Below are 22291 nucleotides of genomic sequence, written 5' to 3'. Positions count from 1 at the left end.
GGATGGCGATGTCACTAAAGGGTTTAAGCTGTAGAGTGACTTGATCGATTACACCTGCGGAAACCCACAAGCCCACTGGAGCTGCAGCATGGAGGGGAGTGCACTGAGGAGGGCTTTGTGGTGAGGGGACATGAGTTAGGAGGCCATTGCTGCTCCCCAGGCCAGAGTGGATGGTGTAGATGGAGCGGGACTGGGGCTTCCAGAGGTGCCCGGGAGGTGGAAGCCACCAGACTTTGACCAAGTGGAGGGAGAGGGCCGACGAAGAGGCAAGTGGCACCTGCACCCCTGGGAATAGTTGAAGGCGGCTCGTGCCCACTGAGCCCCCTTGCTCAGCAAAGAGGTAAAGCTGTGTATATTTCTAGTGTCACAGTGACAGAACCGCACCAGCATTTGCTGCCTCTCAGTGTTCCCCTGACCGCGCCTGCTGCCTCGGCTTTGCTGACTGAGACCTCGTGAGAAACTTGGCTGGCGTCAGGGACCTTGTATATGATGGGGTGAGACTCTGAGTGCGATTAAAATGGGGTGATCTGAAGCAAAGAGGGAGTGTCCCTTATCACACCAGACCCATGGACGCCCCACACTTACCCTCTGTGCCTTAAGGATTCTACCTGGGATTGTTATCTGTGACTCACTGGGGTGACCTGAACACAGCACTAGATGCTGATTGTTTCCTGCAAGTCTGGCAGGTGTGCAGTAGCCCCTCCCATGGCCCCCGCTGTGGCGCGTGGGGAACTTTGCATCCCACACTTCAGAGGTGTGGGTGCAGCCTGTGGGAACATCGCTGGCTGCTCCCTGCAGCTGACGGCAGGCACCTTCCCCCTCCCGTCCCATCCCCAGTTCCCTTCTCTAAGTGTCAGAATTGCAGGGAGGTAAGGCAGTGGAGGGGGCAGTAGCACCCCCATCCGTCTCTAATTGAGGACCCTCGCCCTCCTCTGGAAACCTCAAGGATTCTGGGAAACGAAAAGACGCCTCTTTTTCCCCAAAAAGCCTGGGCTGGACTCAGGTGGTCCCAAGCCCTCACACTTGTCTTGGCTTTTTTGTGTCAGTGCCACTAGATGGCATGACAGCATCATTTTATTTCCATTTCACTGGACCCTGAATAAACCAGGCAGTTCCTTAATTCACTTTTCTTAAAAAGAAAACAATTGATTGAAATATCTTCAACTTATCTGATTATTGGAGAACATTTGGAAAACACAGAAAACCACAAAGGAAAAATATTTAGAATGTAAATTTTACATTAGTAAAGTGCTTGGACTTAAAAAAATAATGACTTAGAAGAAATAAGTACTGTCTCCTCTGATCCGCATCCGTGGATCTAACCAACTGTGGATCAGAAATATTGGGAGTGGAAATTCCAGAAAGTTCCAAAAAGCAAAACTTGAATTTGCTGAGTGCCAGCCACTATTTACATAGTATTTACATTGTTTTAGGGATTATAAGTAATCTAGAGATAATTTAAGGTATAAGGGAGGATGTGCATAGGTTATATGCAAATACTACTCCATTTGAAATACGGGACTTGAGCATCCGAGGATTCTGGTATCCTCAGGGGTCCTGGAACCAATCTCCTCGGATACGAAGGGCCAACTGTGTGTGCGCGGTCTATGTTCATTATGAGCCATAGTTGATGAACAAGGCGCCCTGTCATCTGCGAACTTGAAGAGGGATCCCTCTTGATGTAAAGGTAACCCTAGATCCTAGACAGGGTTACCGGTCATGCAAGTCAACGACGTGGTCCCTGCCCTGGATACAAACTCAAGTTCTTAGTGAATATCTAGGTACGGGTATAGAAAATAGCTAATAACAGGTAGTAACTGATTGCAGAATTGTAGAGTATTGGAAGCTGTGGGAGGCTGGGAGAGGAAGGATGAGGGTGGGCCTGGAGGAGTTGGGACCTGTCAGAGAAAAGGCAGTGGGGTTATCAGGGGACTAGAAGAGCCTGCCTGCCGGGGCCAGAGCCACGGTGGGAATGATGGCCAGGCCCCACGGCACAGGTCTGGGAAAGTGGGTAGAGCCCATGGACGGGCTGAGTTTGACCCTGGCGGCACCACTGAGAGCCACTGCACATATAAGACCAAGCCCTGCCCAGTAGCCTGGAAGATGTCCCCCTTCCAGGAACACTTCAGCTGTGAAATCAGAGGCTCCTTTCTGAGTTCTGCTCAAGGTCACTGTTAAAGGAAATAAAAGACAGATTGCACGCGCTCTCAAATTTCCCCAGGGCCTTGGTGGAGCCTTGGGTGTCCCTGCTGAGGGAGGTATCTATCCTTCCAGTTCCGCGTGAAGAGGGCAGGAGAAAAGGCTTGTTTTCAAAGCTTGATAAGCTCCCTACTTTTGAAGCACTGGCTCAGATCCCATGAGCTTTCTCCTGTGTATCATCTTTGTGTTCTGACCTTTGTCCTCCTTGGAGTGTGTTTCGTAAATGCCACTTGGTTGTAATTCTTCTTTCTCCTGGGCTGCAACTTGAGCTGCTCCACCAATTGTGTTATAGGTAAACATGTCCCTATTTAAAAAAAAAAAGTGTTATTTGTGTAATTATAAGAAAGATCCAGGTGGCCTGCCTGTTCATTTGGAGGCAGGTAGGGGAAGTGTTTCAGAAGAAGCAATGCTTTGGAATTGGAGAAAAGAACAAAGAAAGCAGACGGTAACTCATCCCAAGGACTATGTCCCTAATTAAGCAAAAGCCATTCAGTCACACTCGTTTGATTGAAAGAGGCTGGGTCTGAGGCCCCTAGAAAGAAAAAGAACATTAAAACATACCCAGGCAGTTTACTTTTCCATAAAGGAAGCCTTCAGATTCAGACTCCAGAATACTGGATGCCTGTCTCCCAACTTTCTATATAAAGAGTAATAAAGAATTAATGCTATATTTGAAGTAGTCATGATACCACTTAAAATGACAGCAGTGCTGGTATGGAGTTGGACAGCCCAGGTTCAGATCCTGGCCCTGAGTCCCACTCTTTAGTTGAACAACTAGAGCAGGTGTTTTGACCTTTTTGAGCCTCAGTTCCCTCATTGCGTGACAGGGATATGAATTCCTATCCACTGGGTTGTTTGTGAGAATTAAGTTACCTGATAAGGGAGAAATCATAGAATCATAATTTCAAACCGGAAGACTCCTTGAAAGGTGATTTATCCAGTTCCCCTTCTGTGTAACGATCAAAGAAAGTGAAGGCCAGAGAGGCAAAGTCCTCTATCCATGGTCACCCAACAGGACCAAGACCCAGGTCTAATTTGGGGTCCATTGCTCCCCCGCCCCTTACGTCAAGTACCACCCACAAGTGCAGTGGCATCTAGCTATTCAACCATATTAATCCACCAGCGGGGTGTTTTTTTTCTTCCACCCAAGTGGGTCAGCAAATTTAATTCTTCATTGAAAGTGCTCCCTTTCTGCTTCACTTCAGCTGAGAGATGGTATACAGACAGCATTTCAACAGGGCTAGCGATGGGGTTTCTGATAAAGAGGGCCACGTGCCCATTTCAGGAGCAGCGAGCCACACCTCTGAACCATGGTCATAGGCTCTAAATCTTTGAAGCCATGACTTCTACGTGTATAGAATACCTCTAGTTATTTTAGATTATTGCTTTTCTAGAGGGGAAAAAATAAGCTCTAAAGTTAACAGAAAAAGTGAGAAAGGGAGGTAAATGTCAGGTTTCCATAGTGATAGAACTTTTAAAACACCGTTAGTGTAGAATTAAGTCCAGTAATAGAAGAGTATTATGAAAAGAAGCCCCGTTGCTTCTCAAGGGAGCTCCTAATCACAAATAAGAAATGTGCATTATGGCCTTGCCTATTCAAACCCCAAGCTTGCTGGTGCTCAGGGCTTTCTGTCTGGCCTGCATCTGGTAGGGTGAGTTTGTATACTGCTCAGCTGAAAGTGAACAAGATGGATGAAGTGGTTGTGTAAGAATCAAGACTGAAGTGTGTGAGCTGTTCTCAGTTCTGAAGTTTGCAGCCACAGTACAGACACCATTGTGTCTCCCACTTCATTCTAGGCTATTTAAAGAGAACTCAGTCCTTTATTTCCCCTGAATGGTGTTTTTCTTTGAGTCATTTGTCAATTTTTATTGCCAGAGGTCTCTGTTCTTTTTTTAAGGGGGAGGTTGGAAACATGGAGGCGGATAATTCTTCTCCTAAGCCTATTTTAAACTGACTTTGTTTCCCAGTGTAAGTGGGAAATTTACTTTTGCAAATTGAGTTTCAGAGAAGAATGCACAGAGCCAGTTTTTTCTCCTTCACAAACCTGAGGATGGCAAGTGATTAGGGGGTTTCCCAGGAGTGCAGGTGTTATAACTCCCCTTCATCGGCTTCCACGTTTCACTGACTGGGACCTTGAACCAGGAAATGGAGAAAAGCGTTGCTTAATAATTTGGTTTTTATGCATCCACCTCTTCCTGATTGCATTTGGAGGGGCGGAGTGGGGAAGTGTGGTAACTCCTGAGTCATTCGCTTTATCCAAGACCCTTGAAAAATGTTTATATACTTCATTTGAAAATTAAACTATTTGGTATGCCTCTATGGTCTTCTATTTTATTCTTATATTACTACCTTGAGGACCTTTAAAAGGAAAAAAATAACCTGATGAATTTGAACTCTCTGATTCAGCACGAACTCACTTCGTATTTTTGTTCACTCACGTAGAACTTTACATATTTTGCACCTCCTACGTGTGCTGTTTCGCCACCTTTTGTAGATTTGGCACTTCGGTGGGTTGCCCACATCTGCGTGCTCATCACTTTAAATAGCTGTGTAGTATTTTATTCTCCTGATACTCTGTCCCCTGCTTAGCCATTTCCCCATTGTTTCCAGTTTTTCACTCTCAGAGATGGTGCTACTGGCTGCATCTTTGTGGAAATGTGGGGTTTTTTTCCATGGGACCCCAAGTTCCTAGAAAGTCGCTTTTTCTCTAGGGAGCTGTCCTGGAGTGGGGAGGATGCAGCCATGTGGAGCCTGGGTATTTCTGCCGGTCAGCAGAGAAGGGGGAGGCCAGTGTGACTTTCCCAGCCCCAGTGTGAATGGTCCTATGGAAAACTCCAGCGTGCGGTTCACTGCTGATTCAGTCACGGGCCTTCAGGGCCGGACGGACTGTGCCAATCTCCTGCCCCTGCTGTGCTCCGAGCATGTTGAGTTTTTATTATTTCAGAGAAGAAGGAAACTCGCTGCCGGTCATCGCAGGGCGAAGCCTAGTTCTGATGCAGAGGGGGTTGCTTTCAGATGGAGACATGAGGTACCACCTTCACTCTCTCCCTTCCTCTCGGTCTTGTTCTTTGCCTTGGTATGTCAGCACTGCTGGGAATGCCCTCTACTGAAATCCTGAAACCATGAATGAATCATCCCAAAAATATTTAGACAAAGCAGCTATGAAAACCAGAGCCCTAGTTCCGAATGAAGCAGCCCTGGGGAAATGTGTGCCTGGTGGTGTGTTTACTTTCATGCTGATGAATGTCTGCAAACAGACAGAGCTACTGGGACTCCTATTCACGGAGACACTTTAGAAAATAAATAGCGGGTTTGCAGTGCTTATATTCCCTTCCAAATATAGAAAGGTGTAGTTCACGTTTCGAGCAGCCTGGGCGATCTGTAAGAAGATAAAACCTGTATTTATTCACTCTGGTGATGGGGAAAATTATACTTGTACCAAGAGTGGATTGTAAAAATTTTTTGTGCACTTTCTGAGGCTTTTCACTTCTTTGTATAGTAGGTACAGTATTTTTATCCTATAATGTTTTCTGGTATGTGTTACTGTAGACTCTTCAAGGAAGTCTTTCTACATAAATAACTATCAGAGCTTGGTGGTAACTCTTTGCCTCTTGATTTTGCTGAAATGACTGCGAAATCTGAGGTTCCAAATAATGGCTGTCGACCTGAGAAGTTAGGATAATCTAGGTCCTTCCTGATAATCAATGCTGGTATTATCTGTGTTCCTAGCAGAGATTTGAGCTTACCAAAATACATCTGGGAAATGAAGACAGTGGTCCTTGCACATATGAGCGAGGAAATACAACACCAGCAAACATGAAGGATGGTTAGGAAGCGCCGTAGTCAGCCAACCTGCTTGTGTAAATTAACTGCTCATTGTCTTTGATGCACACTTGAATGCACTTCCTACGTCAGTCTTTCTACCAGGCTTTTGTAGTTGTTGTGACCTTGCTTGTCCAGCCCTAACCAAGCACAGTGATTTCGTGGCCAGATTTGTTGTTTTAAAATCTGCAGCCAATTGTATGTAACACATGAGCTTTTAAGAGGACTTGGACTTTTTACTTCACTGGTCTGGTTTATCACAGCCTCGCACTTAACAGCAGGTTCCAAAACCAGAATCCTGTGTTTCTCCTCAGTGTCGTAATCTTGGCCAATGTGTTCAGAATGTAAAAAGGTCAAGTTAAAGACTAAGTTTATCAGCACAAAATTAGCAAAGGGAGGGAACAGAACGGGGCCTGGCGAGGGTACAATGGGAAGTGATAGAATCTGGCGTTAAAAATACCCTGGCCAGCCTTTATTTGTTACATCTTTCCATACCTCTCATTTGTACTTTGCAGAACAAGTGGGGGTAATGATTATTAACATACTTTGTAAAGCATAAAACCCTTTTAAAAAATATTAATGAAACAACAAGGTCCTACTGTATAGCACAGGGAACTGTATTCGATATCCTTTGATGAAACCATAATGGAAAAGAATATGAAAAAGAATGTATATATGTGTGTGTGTGTGTGTGTGTGTGTGTGTGTAACTGAATCACTTTGCTGTACAGCAGAAATTAACACAGTATTGTAAATCAACTATACTTCAATAAAATAAATTTTAAAAATATATCAGTGATACTTGTTCCTGGTGACTTAGGGACTATCTTAAGTGGTTCCTCCACCATTTGTACCGTTTGTCAGAATCAGGAGAAAGGCTGGTTTCCATTGATCTGGACTTGAACAAAGTGCGGGTGCCCACCTGTTGGGGTCTGTGTAACGGCAGTGCCCACGTGTGCTAGCATCTTCTGCAGAAAAGGCCAAATGAACCCAGGACGACAAGAACAGCCACTTTTAGAGAATCTTGTCTTTGGGGGAGGATCGCCAGCTGAAGAAGTTTCTAACCTGGATCCTTGAAAGCTTCTTATCACCCTGTTCATTCCCACCCTGGTGCCCACCCCTGGAGACCCCGTGGTGCTGAGCTGTGGACCAGGCCACTGCCATCTCTCTGCACTTGGCTGATTAATGAGCACCATCTCTTTGGAGCCCTTGAGGGCCTTGCTTCTGTCCAACAGCAGTTGTTCATCTGATGATCTGCTTGGCTCTGACCATTGATCTCCAAACAAACAGTAACTCTTTATGAGCTGCTAGCACTTCGGTCACAGAGCTCACCTCCCCCGACTGTGCTGATAGTGAGTTACAGGGCCACCAAGGCTGTGCTGGGGACTCACCCAAACATTGTGCAAACAAGGGAGAATAAGGATGGCATTGCTTGCAAAGTGGCATTTCCTGGAAGCCTTTTGGTTGTGCAGTTAGTTTCGGTTTAATGTTCAGCTCAGCTGTCACCTCGGGGAGACCTTGCAGGTTTCGTGGAGAGCCATAAATCCCACACATGACCCTAAATAGAACCACGCTGCTGCCCAGGGCCGCCTTCCACAGGCCGTGCTCCCCAGGGCCGCCTTCCACAGGCCGTGCTCCCCGAGGCATATCTCATTTGACTTTCTAGCCAAGAGCCAAGGGGCCCAAAGGCTGCAGCCATGTGGAGAGTGATGTTTGATAGGGTGGGATGAGCTGGTACTCTCTACCCTGCCCAGGAGGAAGAGGGACTAGCCCACAGGGACCTCTGCTTCCATGGGCTATGGAAGTAGCGAAGGGGCTTGAAACAGGAGTGGACACTGCAGTGAAAGGTGAGGGCCAAGCGGGCCCAGGCTAGTGCTGAGGCCCTCAGGCTTCAGAGGATATGAGCGTCTCCAGGAAAATACCCAGGCCTGGCTCTGATCCCCTGGGTCTAGGGCAAGGCCTGGGAATCTGAATTTTAACAGAGAAACCCTGGAATAAGGGACTTGGTGTCAGACCTCAGAATAAACCTGGACACTACCCCTGCCTGGCTTTGTGATCTTGGACAAGCTAATGTAATCTTTTTCCATGAGATATGCAGTTTATGTCTCACAGAGTTGTTGTAAAGATTACATGAGATAATATATGTAAAGCAGTAAGTGTTCAAAAAGTAGTACTTATTAGAACTTTATTTATTATTGTTGTTACTATTGACACGTAGAGGAAGAAGGCCAGGGAGAGGGGTAAAAATCACAGTGGAAAACAGAGAAATGGGGTGTCCAGGGACGCCTTTCAACAACTCGCACAAAAAAGTATGAATCCAAAAAGTCCAAAAAGTAATTTTCAAAACAGGTCTTGAAATCCATTTGCAGCAAGTGATTTTTAACTATTAAATAATAATTTTTATTTTAATCTTTTGAGTAGTTAACTTATTCATAGATAGAAAAAGAGATATACAGTCAAAATTCTTTCTCCTTCCTGCCGTCCTGCTCTTGGCTCCAGAACACAGGTAACCACTTTTGATGCTATTTAATAAATAACATGAGTAATAATGATGATGTTTATTTATTCAGTACAACTTGCTACATGCTGCACACTGTTCTAAGTGCTTTGTGAATATTGTTTACCAACTCTGAGGCAGATGCTATAATTTTGTCATTTTTACAAATGAGGAAACTGAAGCCCAGAGAGGTTAATACGTAACTTGCCCACGATCGCTCAGCTATGTGGTGGAGCAGGGTTTCAAACCCAGGCAGTCCCGCCCGGAAATCCGTGGATTTATCCATTATATCATCCTGCAAGGGTCTGTTTATGCAAATACAAGCAAGATACGAATTTTTCCTGACACGTAGCGCACTGGTCTCATTGTTTTGCCCCTTTGTTTTGTTCCACCCTTAACACTGCTTATTGGAAATCATCCCACATCAGGATAGGGAGAGCTTCCTCATTATTTTAACAATAACTGTGTGGTTTAGATTCAAGACCCTGCCTTTTACAGTCCACCCAGGAAGTAGAAGCCGAATTAGATCTTGGTACTTGCCCTGCTGGTTATTATGGGAGTGAGTGGCTAACTGACTAAACTTAGGTCTGCCAACCAGATCTTTTCATTGAGGCCTGCTATTAGGGTTCAAAACTGGACATGGGAACCCCAGGGGGAAATAATGGAAGAGAACTTGTCAGTCCAAAAGTGTTTCCAAATAGTATTGGGTGTCACACACAAAAGAAAGACTCAAGCAAAGCGATTGCCGTGTTCCTGCGGAATCAGCTACTGGGGCTCCCTAACGTACGCCCCTCTCAGGAATCAGCCCCCTTCCTATATGTGAAGCTGTACTTAATTCATGTCTCTGCAACACCCTGGCCACAGCAGCTGGCAAAGTGGAAGAGATGGCACTGCTCCCACAAGAGGGAAACTGGGGTGAAAGGGAGATAGATAATCCCCAGGAGAAGGGACCCCAAAGCCTCACAACTAGTAGGTGGTAGACTCTAGTCTCTTGGCCTCTTTTACTTGCGGAATCTATCCATAGGCAATAGACTTTAGTCCGCCTGGTTTCTTCCTGGCTCCTTTCCCCTAGTGACTTCTCGACAATCATTTCTTCCTCTTATTTGTCTCTCGTTACATGCTTTAAGCTCATCATCAGGGTTTGCTTCCCCAGACTTAAGCTACAGATGGAGTTTTCCCAAAGCCAGTGCCTCTTAGGAAGATGAGCGCAATGGGATCAAGTTGCTAATCACTCTCTGATACACAGCTTCGATGTGGGAAGACCTGGGTTTAACAAAAAGCTATTTGAGTTAGAAGGAAAAATTAATATGAACTGACTCAAATCCGGAAAGAAGAAGCAGATATTAAGTTCATTTTGAAAAATGAGAATTCAGTTTAGGGGAAGGATAAGAAAGGGAAATTGTCCTTATCTCCCTTGAGATATTTACTGGGGAATCACATAAGAATCACATTTCATATTCATTTTTAAGGTACTTTTTATAACCATGGAAAGTGTTTTCTTTAAAGTGTGTATATCTTTATATACACACTTTTGTGTTCCTTTTTTTTAAGCAGTTAGTTTTCCAAATTCTATTCTGATAGAAACAGAGTTCTTTTCTTTTTCGTGTAACTTATATCTAAGCCTGTTTTTCTTATAAAAAATGCTCACTGGTGTAGTTTGGCTTATGGCAGCCTAAAAAAATCACAGCTTGTTTATAATTTGGATATCATTGTACAGTTTGTTTTAAAATAATCTGTATTGCAGAAGACAGAAGTGGAATTTTCTCTCATAAAGGGCATAAACTTGACCTCCAGCCCACCAGACATAATGCTCCTCTTGTTAGGGTCTTCGAGTGGGCTTAAATTAGCTAAAGTCCTCTCAGGAGCCAATGAGAAAATGCAGATGAGAATTTTATCAAGATCCCAGCCCATAATAAGCCCTGACAAACGCTAATTGTTGTTATTATTACCTATAAAAAGGGTGTGATTATGCCCCCTCCACCTACCTCAGAGATGTCAGTTGAAGACCGACATCTTTCTGACTTACTTCACTCTGTATGACAGACTCTAGGTCCATCCACCTCACTACAAATAACTCAATATCGTTTCTTTTTATGGCTGAGTAATATTCCATTGTATATATGTGCCACATCTTCTTTATCCATTCATCTGTCGATGGACGCTTAGGTTGCTTCCATGTCCTGGCTATTGTAAATAGAGCTGCAATGAACATTGTGGTACATGACTCTTTTTGAATTATGGTTTTCTCTGGGTACATGTCCAGTAGTGGGCTTGCTGGGTCGTATGGTAGTTCTATTTTTAGTTTTTTAAGGAACCTCCATACTGTTCTCCATAGTGGCTGTATCAATTTGCATTCCCACCAACAGTGCAAGAGGGTTCCCTTTTCTCCACACCCTCTCCAGCATTTATTGTTTCTAGATTTTTTGATGATGGCCATTCTGACTGGTGTGAGGTGATGCCTCATTGTAGTTTTGATCTGCATTTCTCTAATGAGTAATGATGTTGAGCATTCTTTCATGTGTTTGTTGGCAGTCTGTATATCTTCTTTGGAGAAATGTCTATTTAGGTCTTCTGCCCATATTTGGATTAGGTTGTTTGTTTTGTTGATATTGAGCTGCTTGTAAATTTTGGAGATTAATCCTTTGTCAGTTGCTTCATTTGCAAATATTTTCTCCCATTCTGAGGGTTGTCTTTTGGTCTTGTTTATGGTTTCCTTTGCTGTGCAAAAGCTTTGAAGTTTCATTAGGTCCCATTTGTTTGTTTTTATTTCCATTTCTCTAGGAGGTGGGTCAAAAAGGATCTTGCTGTGATTCATGTCATAGAATGTTCCACCTATGTTTTGAGAGGGGAGACTTTAGAAGGTAGGAGACCAGACTGAGGGCATTTCTCTTTTAGAAATAAAATGATACGATGGAAGAAATTTGACCCTATAAAAGTAGAGGATAAAGTCATGTTGAGGTTGAAAACAGCAATATGGAATCTGAAGTTTCGACTTAACATAGCTAACCTGTAATCTGGACCAAAGTAGGAGGAGGAAGGGGAAAGACCACATCCTTTCAGAGATTCTGAGAAACTCAGGTAACATTCAGTGAAAACTCAGAGTGAAATACCCTTGGAGCCACACCCATCAGGGAACAAGCTCAGTTTTCACTTTCACTTTACTTCTTCCAACTTTTGATGGAGCTTTGGGAGGATGGTGGACAAATCATTCTAACAGATACTCAAGAGCATAAGGCTGTGGAACGCTGACATGAAGGAGGAGGCCTGGGTGATGGTCCCACCTTGCCGATCACTAGCTGGGTGACCTTGGACAACCCCCTGCCTCTCTGTGGACCCCAGTTTTCATGTCTGCAAAATGAGCAAATAAAACCTGATTCATTCATTCATATGACAGTTTTTAACTTCATTGCCCGACTAAAACCTCTCATACAGTATTTAGTAGAAGTGGCAAGAGTGGACATATTTGACTGGTTCCTCATTGTAGGGCAGGAAGCATTCAGCCTTTCATCATGAAGTATGTCGATGAAAATTCAGTTAACTATCACATCAGGAAGAAAACGGGAATTTTATTGGAGCCAAACCGAGGGTTATAACCCAGGAAGCGTATTCTCAGAAAGCTCTGAGAACTGTTCCACCTGTTAGAAGTCAAAGGCACAGTCATATTCATTTTCGCGATACAGGCTCGTCCATCAAAATGACATACTGATGTTTCACATAAAGTTCACCAAAGTTACATAGTCCAGATAAGCATATACAAAGCCAGCAGCAAGTCACCCACGACCCCCTACGGAACTGGGAAAGAATGCTATTTTAAGAAGTTACACTGCTAGTATCCGAAGAAAGAAGAAATATTGATCTTTACAGTCGAGCGGGCACTCCTGTCTTTGAGGAGTTCTGGTTAACGTGGAGTGCAGAGGTAAACTGCCCGTTAGGGACGGAGGGAGGAGGCCCAAACAAACACAGAGAATTTTATGTTTAATTTTTTCTTGTTCCACCTTAAAATATAAATTTTATTTCATCAAGTATGATATTAGCACTGGGTTTTTCATAGATGCCCTTTGCAGGCTGAGTTAGTTCCACTGTAATCCTAGTTTAGTGAGCATTTTTATCATAGCAGGGTGTTGGATTTTGTCAAATGCTTTTTTGCACCAATTGAGTTGATCATGTGGTTTTTGTCCTTTATTCTGTTCATACAATGGGTTACATTGGTTGATTTTTGGATGTTAAACCAAGCTTGTGTTCCTGGGATCAATCACACTTGGTCATGGTGTATCACCCTATTTACAGATTGCTGGCTTGGCTGGCTGAGAGTTCATCAAGGATTTTTGCATCTTTATTTATTAGGGCTATTGGTCTGTAGTTTATAACAAATATTTATTGAGCAACTCATATGCCAGGCATTGTTCTAGGTGTTGGGGATTCTGCAGTTTTTCAAAAGAGATAAAAAAATCTCTTCTGTCATGGAGCTTACATTCAGACGGTCGACTAGCAGTGCAGCTCCCCACTGACGTTTGTCATTGTTTTCCTCTAGCCTGTCAACGGTGCCCCAGATTCCAGTCTCAGTGCCTGTGTGCCTGACTCTTAGAAAACTGGATGGTCAGTGTCTGGAGATCGGAAGGGGCCTACTTTCTTGTTTAAGTTGCTGTTCCTTTTTTCCCCTTTTAATGTAAATGTTAATTAAATTATAACATCTACATAGAGAAGTGCACACACTTCTGTACCCTTTTGTGTATGGGTTCTTTCACTCAGCGTTACGTGTCTAAGATGCATCCATGTGGCTCTGTGTTGTCATGGTTTGTTCACTCTCATTATTGTAGGCATATATTTTATTGTGCTCACTTCACTGTGCATCACAATGTGTTTTTTTTACAAGTTGAAGGCTTGTGACAACCTTGTGTTGTCAGATGATGGTTAGCATTTTTTAGCTATGAAGTATTTTTTGATAAAGATACACCTACATTGTTTTCTTAGACATATTACGCACTTAATAGACTACAGTATGGTTTAAACATAACTTTTATATGCACTGGGAAACCAGAAAGATCATCTGACTTGCTTTATTGGGATGTTTGCTTATTGCAGTGGTCTGGACCGAACCCACTATATCTCTGAGGTCTGCCTGTCTATAGTATTGCATTGCTTGAATATTCCACAATTTATCCATTCTACTGTAAATGGACATTTGGATTATTTCCTGTTTCGGGCTGTTTAAATAGTACTGCTGTGCACATGTGTGGCTCTGTCGTTAGGTAAACGTCTGCTCTCCTTTGAGCTATATACCCAGGAGTGGAATAGCTCTGTCATAGGATATATTTAAGTTCAGTTTCAGTAGGTTCTGCCAGTTTTCCACAGAGGGATGTACAAAGGGGGCTCCCGCAGTAACGTATGATAATTCCAGGTGCCGAACGTGGTCACCAAGACAATGAAGCCATTCTGAGGAATGTATTGGTATTGCATTATGATTTCAGTTTGCATTTCTGTAGCATCTAATGAAATTAAGCAGGAGATCCTGTTTATTTTAAACATGACAGTTAAACAGAACCAACTGTCCACCCCAGCTCCATTTCTTTTTCTCAGACATTGCAGCATTTTCGGGTACCCCTTTGATGCTAGTAGTAAAAACAAGAGGTCATTCCTGTCCAAACATCTTCCACAGCCCCTGACTGGCTTTGTATTTCCCCAGTAAGAAGAAAAAAAATGACTCAGGGAAATCGGCCAAGAACCCCCGGGACCGAGTGCCTACGTATCAGTATAACATGAATTTTGAGAAGGTGGGCAAATGCATCATCATAAACAACAAGAACTTCGACAGAGTGACAGGTGGGTGCTGTGGGCATGGGCTAGCCTCTGCCGTTCCCTTCCAGTTTCTTCAGCTTGCATTCAGACTTGTATCAGATGTTCATCAGGGAGACACTGTGCCCACCTCCTGTGGCAGACAGCCCCTCCGCGGGTGGTACTCGAGTGTCCAGGAAAGAGGGATGCGGGGAAGCTGGGAACTTGCAGTCTGAGAGTCCCATCATGTGCATCAGCGGATGTAATATTTGGACCACATGTGGGATCTGGCTGAGGATCAAGGCGGGCTGTTTGGGCTGACTGGGCCTGAGAGTCGCCGTGACGAGGCTCACCTTTTGTGGGTGGGCTGAGTTACCCTCTCCGTTGAGTTTGCTTCTTATTTCAGTCGCTCATCTAAATCGTGACCTTGGCAGCATTTACGCCGGAGCGCCTGGCCTGATGGTGCCAGCACGTGGCACTCATCATGGACTCGGTGCTTGATTCCCACAGGAATGGGTGTCCGCAACGGAACAGACAAAGATGCTGAGGCTCTTTTCAAGTGCTTCCGAAGCCTGGGTTTCGACGTGACCGTCTATAATGACTGCTCTTGTGCCAGGATGCAAGATCTGCTGAAAAAAGGTGCATCCTGCCCTTCCTCCTTCAGTCTTCTTCCTTCTCCCCGCCTGGGGAAGACACCTTCACACGCAGGAGGGAAATGTCTCAGCGTGGGAAGCCCTTCCATCCTCTGGGTGACTCCATACCTGTCTCTGGGGCACCTATCTCTCTGGAAACTTAGATCTCCCCCTAAAATGTGAAAGCAGCTTACCTCACAGCAAGAGAAATAGGTTCTGTATCTACAGAATGGTCTCAATTTCAAACCGCCAATTCCATGTTCACAAAATTGTTTCTTTAGATCTTTAACACAACCCCTGCGTGTTGGCCAACAATATTATCTTGCCCGTTTCATGAATATAGGGACAGAGCTTTAGAGAGGATAAAGGCCATACTGAAGGCATAGTTAGTAGGGGCAGAACCAAACCTCAAGCCTTGGTCTTCCGATTCCAGAACAATTATGTTTTCTATTACATCACACCATCTAGTGGAAGCCACCTAGGATATTCTCGCATTCAGGGCAAATGATTGAAAGTAATGCCCTCCCAGCTCATTAGATGGTGACCCATGGGCAGAGGGTAGGCACACAATTCCAATCAGTGCTGCTTTTCTCAGCTGTGCAGCTAAACAAGAAAAAGACACCCCCCCCATAACACTCTCTCTTAAGTACCGTCTCTTATATTTTTAAAAACTAGTCATCTTTTCCTTATTTCTTCGAACAGGAATCTTAAGAGCCCACCTTCTGTACCCTAGTAGACCACATGGTAGAGCAGACTGGAAGTCAAGAGTACAAATGTGGGGTCTAGTCCAAGTTCTAGCAGCTGGGTGAGCTAGACGAGGCATCTGTGCCTTCTCGGTGTTTTACTTTCCTGAAATGCAGATCATGATACCATCTCCTCCTGCTTCTTGGGGCCGCAGTCAGCATTAGCTGAGGGAAAGTTTGTGAATGTGATTTGAGAAGGGTAATGGCCTCTACAGATGTAAGGGCTTGTCCCAGTTGTAGTTTCTGTCCTTATGAAAAGGGAGTTATTTCACCCGTGTCCAGGGCATGTCAGGATCACAGAATTCCCATTTACTGTCCTGTCAAAGTAGCAACATGGTGATTTTTCTTGACAGGACAAAGTTCTAGGACTTCTCCGAGATTCCATTTTTTTATCAGTGAAATAAAGATAAACGAGGCCTACTTCAAGCGGCTCTTGTAGGGATTAAATAAGATAACTCCGGCAAAGTACCTAGATCACTGTCTGCCCGCAGTAGGTGCTCAAGAAATTCTTTACTACTTTTTTCTTTTTTTTTTGGCCACACCGCACAGCTTGTGGGATTTTTAACTACCCAACCAGGGATCGAACCCGGGCCCTTGGCAGTGAGAGAGTGGAGTCCTAACCACTGGGCCACCAGGGAATTACGAAATTCTAAATCTTCTTCTTCCCTCATCATTGATGAAGAGAAGAGAAGAAGAAAGGATAGGTTATAGTAATTAGTTAGTTAGCTAGCAAGTTAGTTAGAACCCCAGAACCTTAGATGAAATCAAGCTGAGCCGTTACATAATTTATGGTTCCTCTCCTCAGTCTCCTAAATTGACAGCCAACCTAGCATTTTCTTTCTTTCTTTCTTTCTTTCTTTTTTTTTTGTAATCTTATTTTTTACTTTGTAAATTGTGGTAAACGACACATAACATAAAACCATCTTAACGACTTTTACGTGTACAGTTCAGTGGCAGTGAGTACATTCCCATTGTTCGGCAGCCGTCACCACCCGTCTCCAGAAGAACTCTTTTCATCTTGCATAACTGAAACTCTGTCCCCATGACACACTAACGCCGCATTTCCCCATCCCCGCAACCCCTGGCAACCACCGTTCTGTTTTCTGCCTCCGTGAACCTGATTACTCTAGGAGCCTCATACACATGGAATCGTAGAGTATTTTTCCTTTAGCAAGTGGCTTCTTTCACTTAGTGTGTTTTATTTTCTTTAACAAATATTTGCCCAATACTCTTGTGGTCTGCTTTACAAATATCAACTCATTTAATGGGTACTCTTGTCTCCATTTTACAGACAAGGAAACCAAGGCACAAAACGGTTAAGTAACTCACCCAGTGTCACAGACCTAACAAAGGCCACACCCTTCAGCAACCCCATATGCTGTCTCCCAGCTGCTGCCTGAAGCCCTCCTACCCTTGGGGTTCTCTTCCTCATGAGAATTCTAGAGAATTCTAGAATTCTCCCCCTCTCTAACTTCTCTCCAGTGTCGTCCAGGGGTGCTTCTCCACTATCTGCCCGTCCCTCTCTGTCAGTAACAGCTGCCAGGCTGGAAGGGAATACTACCTCTGAGGTCCCACAGGACACAGGTTTTAACTTTTCAATGTTTAAATCGCTTGCAGCTTCTGAAGAGGACCACAGAAATTCAGCCTGCTTTGCCTGCATCTTATTAAGCCACGGAGAAGAAAATTTAATTTATGGAACAGACGGCAAGACAGCAATAAAGGACTTGACAGCCCATTTTAGGGGGGATCGATGCAAAACCCTGTTAGAGAAACCCAAACTCTTCTTCATTCAGGTAATCCCTTTCCAAAGTCCATAGAAATGGCAAAATATTACACAATGACTTGGATTGTGTCATTTTTTACAAATCTACATGCTGTTTCTATTGGGGTATGCAAATTTGGGTTGTATTTTTCTACCTCTAAATCCTCGCCATCTGCATTTAGATCGCATTGGATCACAAATTATGAGAGTTTAAGACGTTGCAATATTTTTATTTGCTCTGCTTACTGATTTGACACATTATCAAATTATCTTGAAGATTGTTGCATTGCTAGTACATGCCAAGCGTAGACAACACTGGGACACGGCAGTGAACAGCACACGTGTTTCTGTTGCTTCACGGAGTGATCTCTGTCCTTATGCTCTGTCTATTGCTTCACGGAGTGATCTCTGCTTTGATGTTTAGGCTTGCCGGGGGACAGAGCTTGATGATGGGATCCAGGCCGACTCGGGGCCTATCAGTGACACAGATGCTAGTCCCCGATATAAGATCCCAGTTGAAGCCGACTTTCTCTTCGCCTATTCCACAGTTCCAGGTATCACGTCCATTGTCTGCTAACCAGACCATGCCATCCGGCCCACCGTTGAAATGAAGGCTTGCAGCTATGTCAGTTTCTTACTGCTGTAGAAATAAATTGCTACAAACATAGTGGCTTAACACACACAAATGTATTACCTTACAGTTCCAGAGGACGGAATTCCAAAATGGGTTGGCAGGGCTACAGTTCCTTCTGGAGACTGTAGAGGGGAAAATCCACGTCCTTGCTTTCCCAGCATGTTAGAACCACCTGCATTCCTTGGCCCGCGGCCTCCTTCCTCCAGTTTCAAAACTGGCAACCTCCCATCTCTGACCCTCCCTCCACCCTTACACTGCTCTTTCTGACCACAGCTGGGAAGGGTTTCCCTCTCTTAAGGACTCCTGTGATTAGATTAGTCCCACCTGGATAATCCAGAATAATTTCCCCATCTTGTTTCCTTGACCTCAATCACATCTGCGAAGCTCTTTTTTGCCATGTCTGGTAACATATTCACAGGCCCTGGAGTTAGGGCATGAACATCCCTGGGCGCCATTATTCTGGGGGCCATTATTCTGCCTACCACAGGGACGTAGTCACTTTTCTCTCCAAAGAAGGCTGAATTCTCTCATTTATGATGATTATTATCATTGTTGGGAATTATAAGAACAAATATTTCTGTGGCACTTTACAATTTACCGAGTGTTGTTCATGTCTTTTACCTCAATCGTCCCTGAAATAATTGCATAGGTAGTTAGGAAAGGTGTTACATCTGTCCTAATTTTACAGATAGAAGAAAAAATTGAGCTTGGGTGAGTTTAGGTGACCTGCCCAAGGTCATATAGAGATTTTGGTATGTAATAGAGTTAGAGCTCAGGCCAGGATTCTTTTATATGGCAGCCTGTTAAGAGACACCAGAAATGCCTGTAGCAAGCAAGCCACCTTAGGATTAACCAAGCTCCAGGTCTGCCTGAGTGAGTTCAGTGAACTTCCTTTGTTTGGGGTAAAAACCATCACTAAGTTAGAATTCTCCCACCTGTAGTAGTAGTTTGTCAAGTGCTTGATACAGAGGTACTGGTTACAGTAAATAGGCCACTGTGTTTGGAAAACCAGTTCTGGCGGGATCTACAGATGGGGTTTTGTGAGAATGATAACGTCACAAGTTTTAAGGATTGTGCGTGGAAGAAAGAAATCTGGTCTCCTGCCCGTGAGAGGGAGACGGAGTCACGGCAACATGTGTCTGTGTGAACCAACCTGTGACTCAGGTTGGAGGTGCTCTGAGCCAGGTCTAGCAGAACTAAAGGAAGAAGGGTGAACTCTAGGGAGGCAGGTGAGAGAGGCTTCTGGAAAAAAGAGCTGCTGTAACTGGGTCTTGAAAAACCAAACAGCAGGAGGAAGGGAGAGAGGGCTCACCAGACAGAGTGCCCAGGGGCAGGTGGCTCAGTGCGTTGGTAAAACTCAAAAGGCTGGACCACAGGGGCTGTCAGTCTGCTCCGGCTGTGCTAACATAAGACCACAGACTGGGGGGCAGAAATTCATTTCTTACAGTTCTGGGAGTTGAGATCAAGGTGCCGGGCATTGTGGCTTCTGATGAGAGGTCTCACCCTGGCTTGTAGACCACTGCCTTTTCACTCCCACGGCACAGAGAGGAGCGAGAGACCATAGCACAGGGTGTGACAGGGCATTAGCAAAGTTCAAACCCGGACAGGTAGACAGGGGGCCACGTTGTCGTGGGCCCTGTGGGCTGTGCTAAGCAGCCTGAACTTCACCCTGATATAGGGGTGCAAGGGAACTGTTTTAGGTAGGAGAGGGACAGGATGAGATTTGTGTTTTAGAGTGGTTACCTGTAGGACACATACCCTGCACAGATAGGCGGGGAGTACTGTCACTTCAGAAAAGCACGTGCGAAGGCCCCAAACACCGACAGCTCCTACTGGGTGGTGAGCGGAGCAGTGGCCAGGTCAGCTGATTTCCTCTTCTTTCTCTCCCGTTGAAGGCTATTACTCATGGAGGAACCCAGGGAGTGGCTCCTGGTTTGTGCAGGCCCTCTGCTCCATCCTGAACGAGCACGGGAAGAGCCTGGAGATCTTGCAGATTCTCACCAGGGTGAATGACAGGGTGGCCAGGCACTTTGAATCTCAATCTAATGACCCATGCTTTCATGAGAAGAAGCAGATCCCATGTGTGGTCTCCATGCTCACCAAGGAACTCTACTTCTGAAGATAACCATTCCAGGGGCGCATTCTAGCTGAGAAGCTACGGATCATTTGTTGATGAATCAGAATTTTTTTTTTTTTTTTTGATGCTCTTGAAAGATCCAGAAATTCTAAAAGATTTTAACTTCAGGAAAATTGATTCAACAGGAAACTTTCTGGTGCTGTCTTATCGTCTCTGAATTTTCAGAGATATTTTTTTTTTTAACATTGTTATCCATTTGGCGACTTTCTCTTAAGATTAATTTCCTGTTTGTCTTTCTTTTTCCTTGTTGTCACACTTAGTACATACAACAAAAATGACCTCTGCAGATGAGTTTTGGCTGTGTCCACAGTGGTTGGTGGTGACTTTGGTAGACCATCAGAGTCATATTTGTACCTGGCAAAGAGAGTGCTTGACAAAAAAACAGCCAAAGGGATATTCGTTTGCCTGTATTGCAGAAAGTGGGTATTGAATGCGGTTTGAGTGATGATTTTCATTGGCTTACAGCGGATTCTCGTGCAGGAATTCCCAGATATGTTAGAGGGGGAAAAAAGTGTAATGATTCTAATATGTAGTAGTCACGATCCGGTCAGGAAAACAGAAACCATTCTAAGTATTTCAGTAGATGGAATTTAATAGAGGAAATTGACATACATAGATGATGAAAGAGAAGATAAATGAAAGGAAGCTGTTACCACCTAGGGCTATGAGGAGGTGTTGTTCCCTGAGTCCAGAAGCTGGGGTCATACACAGGAGCTGGAAACATGGTTGGGGGCTGGCTGGTAGGAGCTGGAACCACCTAGGAGTTGTGGGAAATGGAGCCGTGGCAGGAACAAAGCCATTGCCTGAGATGGGGCAACACCAGATGAGTCAGACATGGCAACTTACCCGGGCTAGTCTTCCTCTAACACCTTACCCTTCTAGTCTTCCTCTAACACCTTACCCTTCCAGCCCTACCTGGAAGGAATCTGGCAAGGGCCCTGGGAAGTGTGATTTCCTGCAATACAGAGCATAGCAAGGGAGAGTGAGGCAAGGGAGTTACAGAAATAGATATGGGCCTGGCTCACAATGTGAATAGAAGGAATCCTATTCCCTGTGTTCAGTGAATCATCCAGTCAATCATTTATTCATTGAGTTGTCAGATAATCTTTGTGTTACCTGTTATGTACAAAATCATCTATTTTAGCTTTACAATCTGCCTGGAACTTTTTAGGTTATCCCAAGCCTTATTCTGGGTAAATTTTTTGTTACCTCTAATTCTCTAAATGGGGGAAGGTTTATGGCGAAGATATTTGCGCTGTGTTTTCAAGGTGGTGTCCCCTTTTGAATCCTTGATAATTACTATTTTACTCTGCCCGATAACTTGTTAACAAACAAATGTTTATATTTATTGATTAAAATGTGGTTGTTTAATTCCTAATCTGCTCAGTTTGCTTTCCTTTTGAAGTTTTTTTTTTTATTTCACTGGGAAAATGAGAAAACAGGGTAAGAATTAACCCTACTGACTTGACCTCAACACAAAATGTAATTCATATTTTCTTTTGAAGCTCAAACATTAATAAAACAACAAGTAAACAATCACTTAGGAAGCTGAAACTCTTCCCATAAAGGGTTAATGAACTTGTAAAGCTGTTTGTGATGGGCTGGCCCTTTTTAATTTGGCAACAAAATCAGATGGTGTAAAAGTATCTTCTTTCAATAAGAAAACTAATTTAGGGCCAGTTTATTAGACTTGTCCCTGTTTCCTGCCCGTCTAAAATCCACCAAATGTTCAAAATTTAAGTGGTGATCGTCAATCAAGAGAATCAACAAGCACCTACCCCACTTTTCTCAGAATTCACAGGCTGTTCTTTGGGAAATAGACTCCCCTGTTAAAGGTTCCTGTCTTAGAAATAAATGTGCCCAAGGGCCTTGTAATTTGAAGTAAAAACCATGGCACCCTACTTACTGACATTTGCCTTCTAAGCTTCATTAAAGAGACAGAAGTGATTCCAAGTGTCAGCATTATTCTTTTTTTAATTCTCTGAGCAGTCATTAAGCTTATAAAATAACATTACCTCATGCCCCTTAGTCCAGAAATATAAATCGCTGTTAGGAAAGAGCCTTCGTTTATCAAGATCAGAAACCCTGTTCCA

At 44.1% G+C, this 22291-nt stretch overlaps 1 protein-coding gene across 1 annotated transcript in view; it reads left to right on the top strand.

The window, feature by feature from the left end:
* The window catches only part of CASP7 (caspase 7), a 30987-nt gene extending 9429 nt beyond the window's left edge, over nucleotides 1-21558 (top strand). The window contains exons 3-7 of the mRNA XM_079900627.1: nucleotides 14202-14338; nucleotides 14801-14929; nucleotides 17283-17458; nucleotides 17852-17981; nucleotides 19957-21558. Of these exons, the coding sequence (XP_079756753.1) occupies nucleotides 14202-14338; nucleotides 14801-14929; nucleotides 17283-17458; nucleotides 17852-17981; nucleotides 19957-20180 (796 nt within the window). The 3' untranslated portion in view covers nucleotides 20181-21558. The remainder of the gene's footprint in view (nucleotides 1-14201; nucleotides 14339-14800; nucleotides 14930-17282; nucleotides 17459-17851; nucleotides 17982-19956) is intronic.
* Nucleotides 21559-22291: the final 733 nt, after the last annotated feature.

The sequence above is a fragment of the Stenella coeruleoalba genome (assembly GCF_951394435.1).
Source record: "Stenella coeruleoalba genome assembly, chromosome: 16".
NCBI classification, from domain to species: domain Eukaryota; kingdom Metazoa; phylum Chordata; class Mammalia; order Artiodactyla; family Delphinidae; genus Stenella; species Stenella coeruleoalba.
The sequence above is the reverse complement of the archived record's forward strand: the minus strand, read 5'-3'. Positions and strand labels throughout refer to the sequence as shown.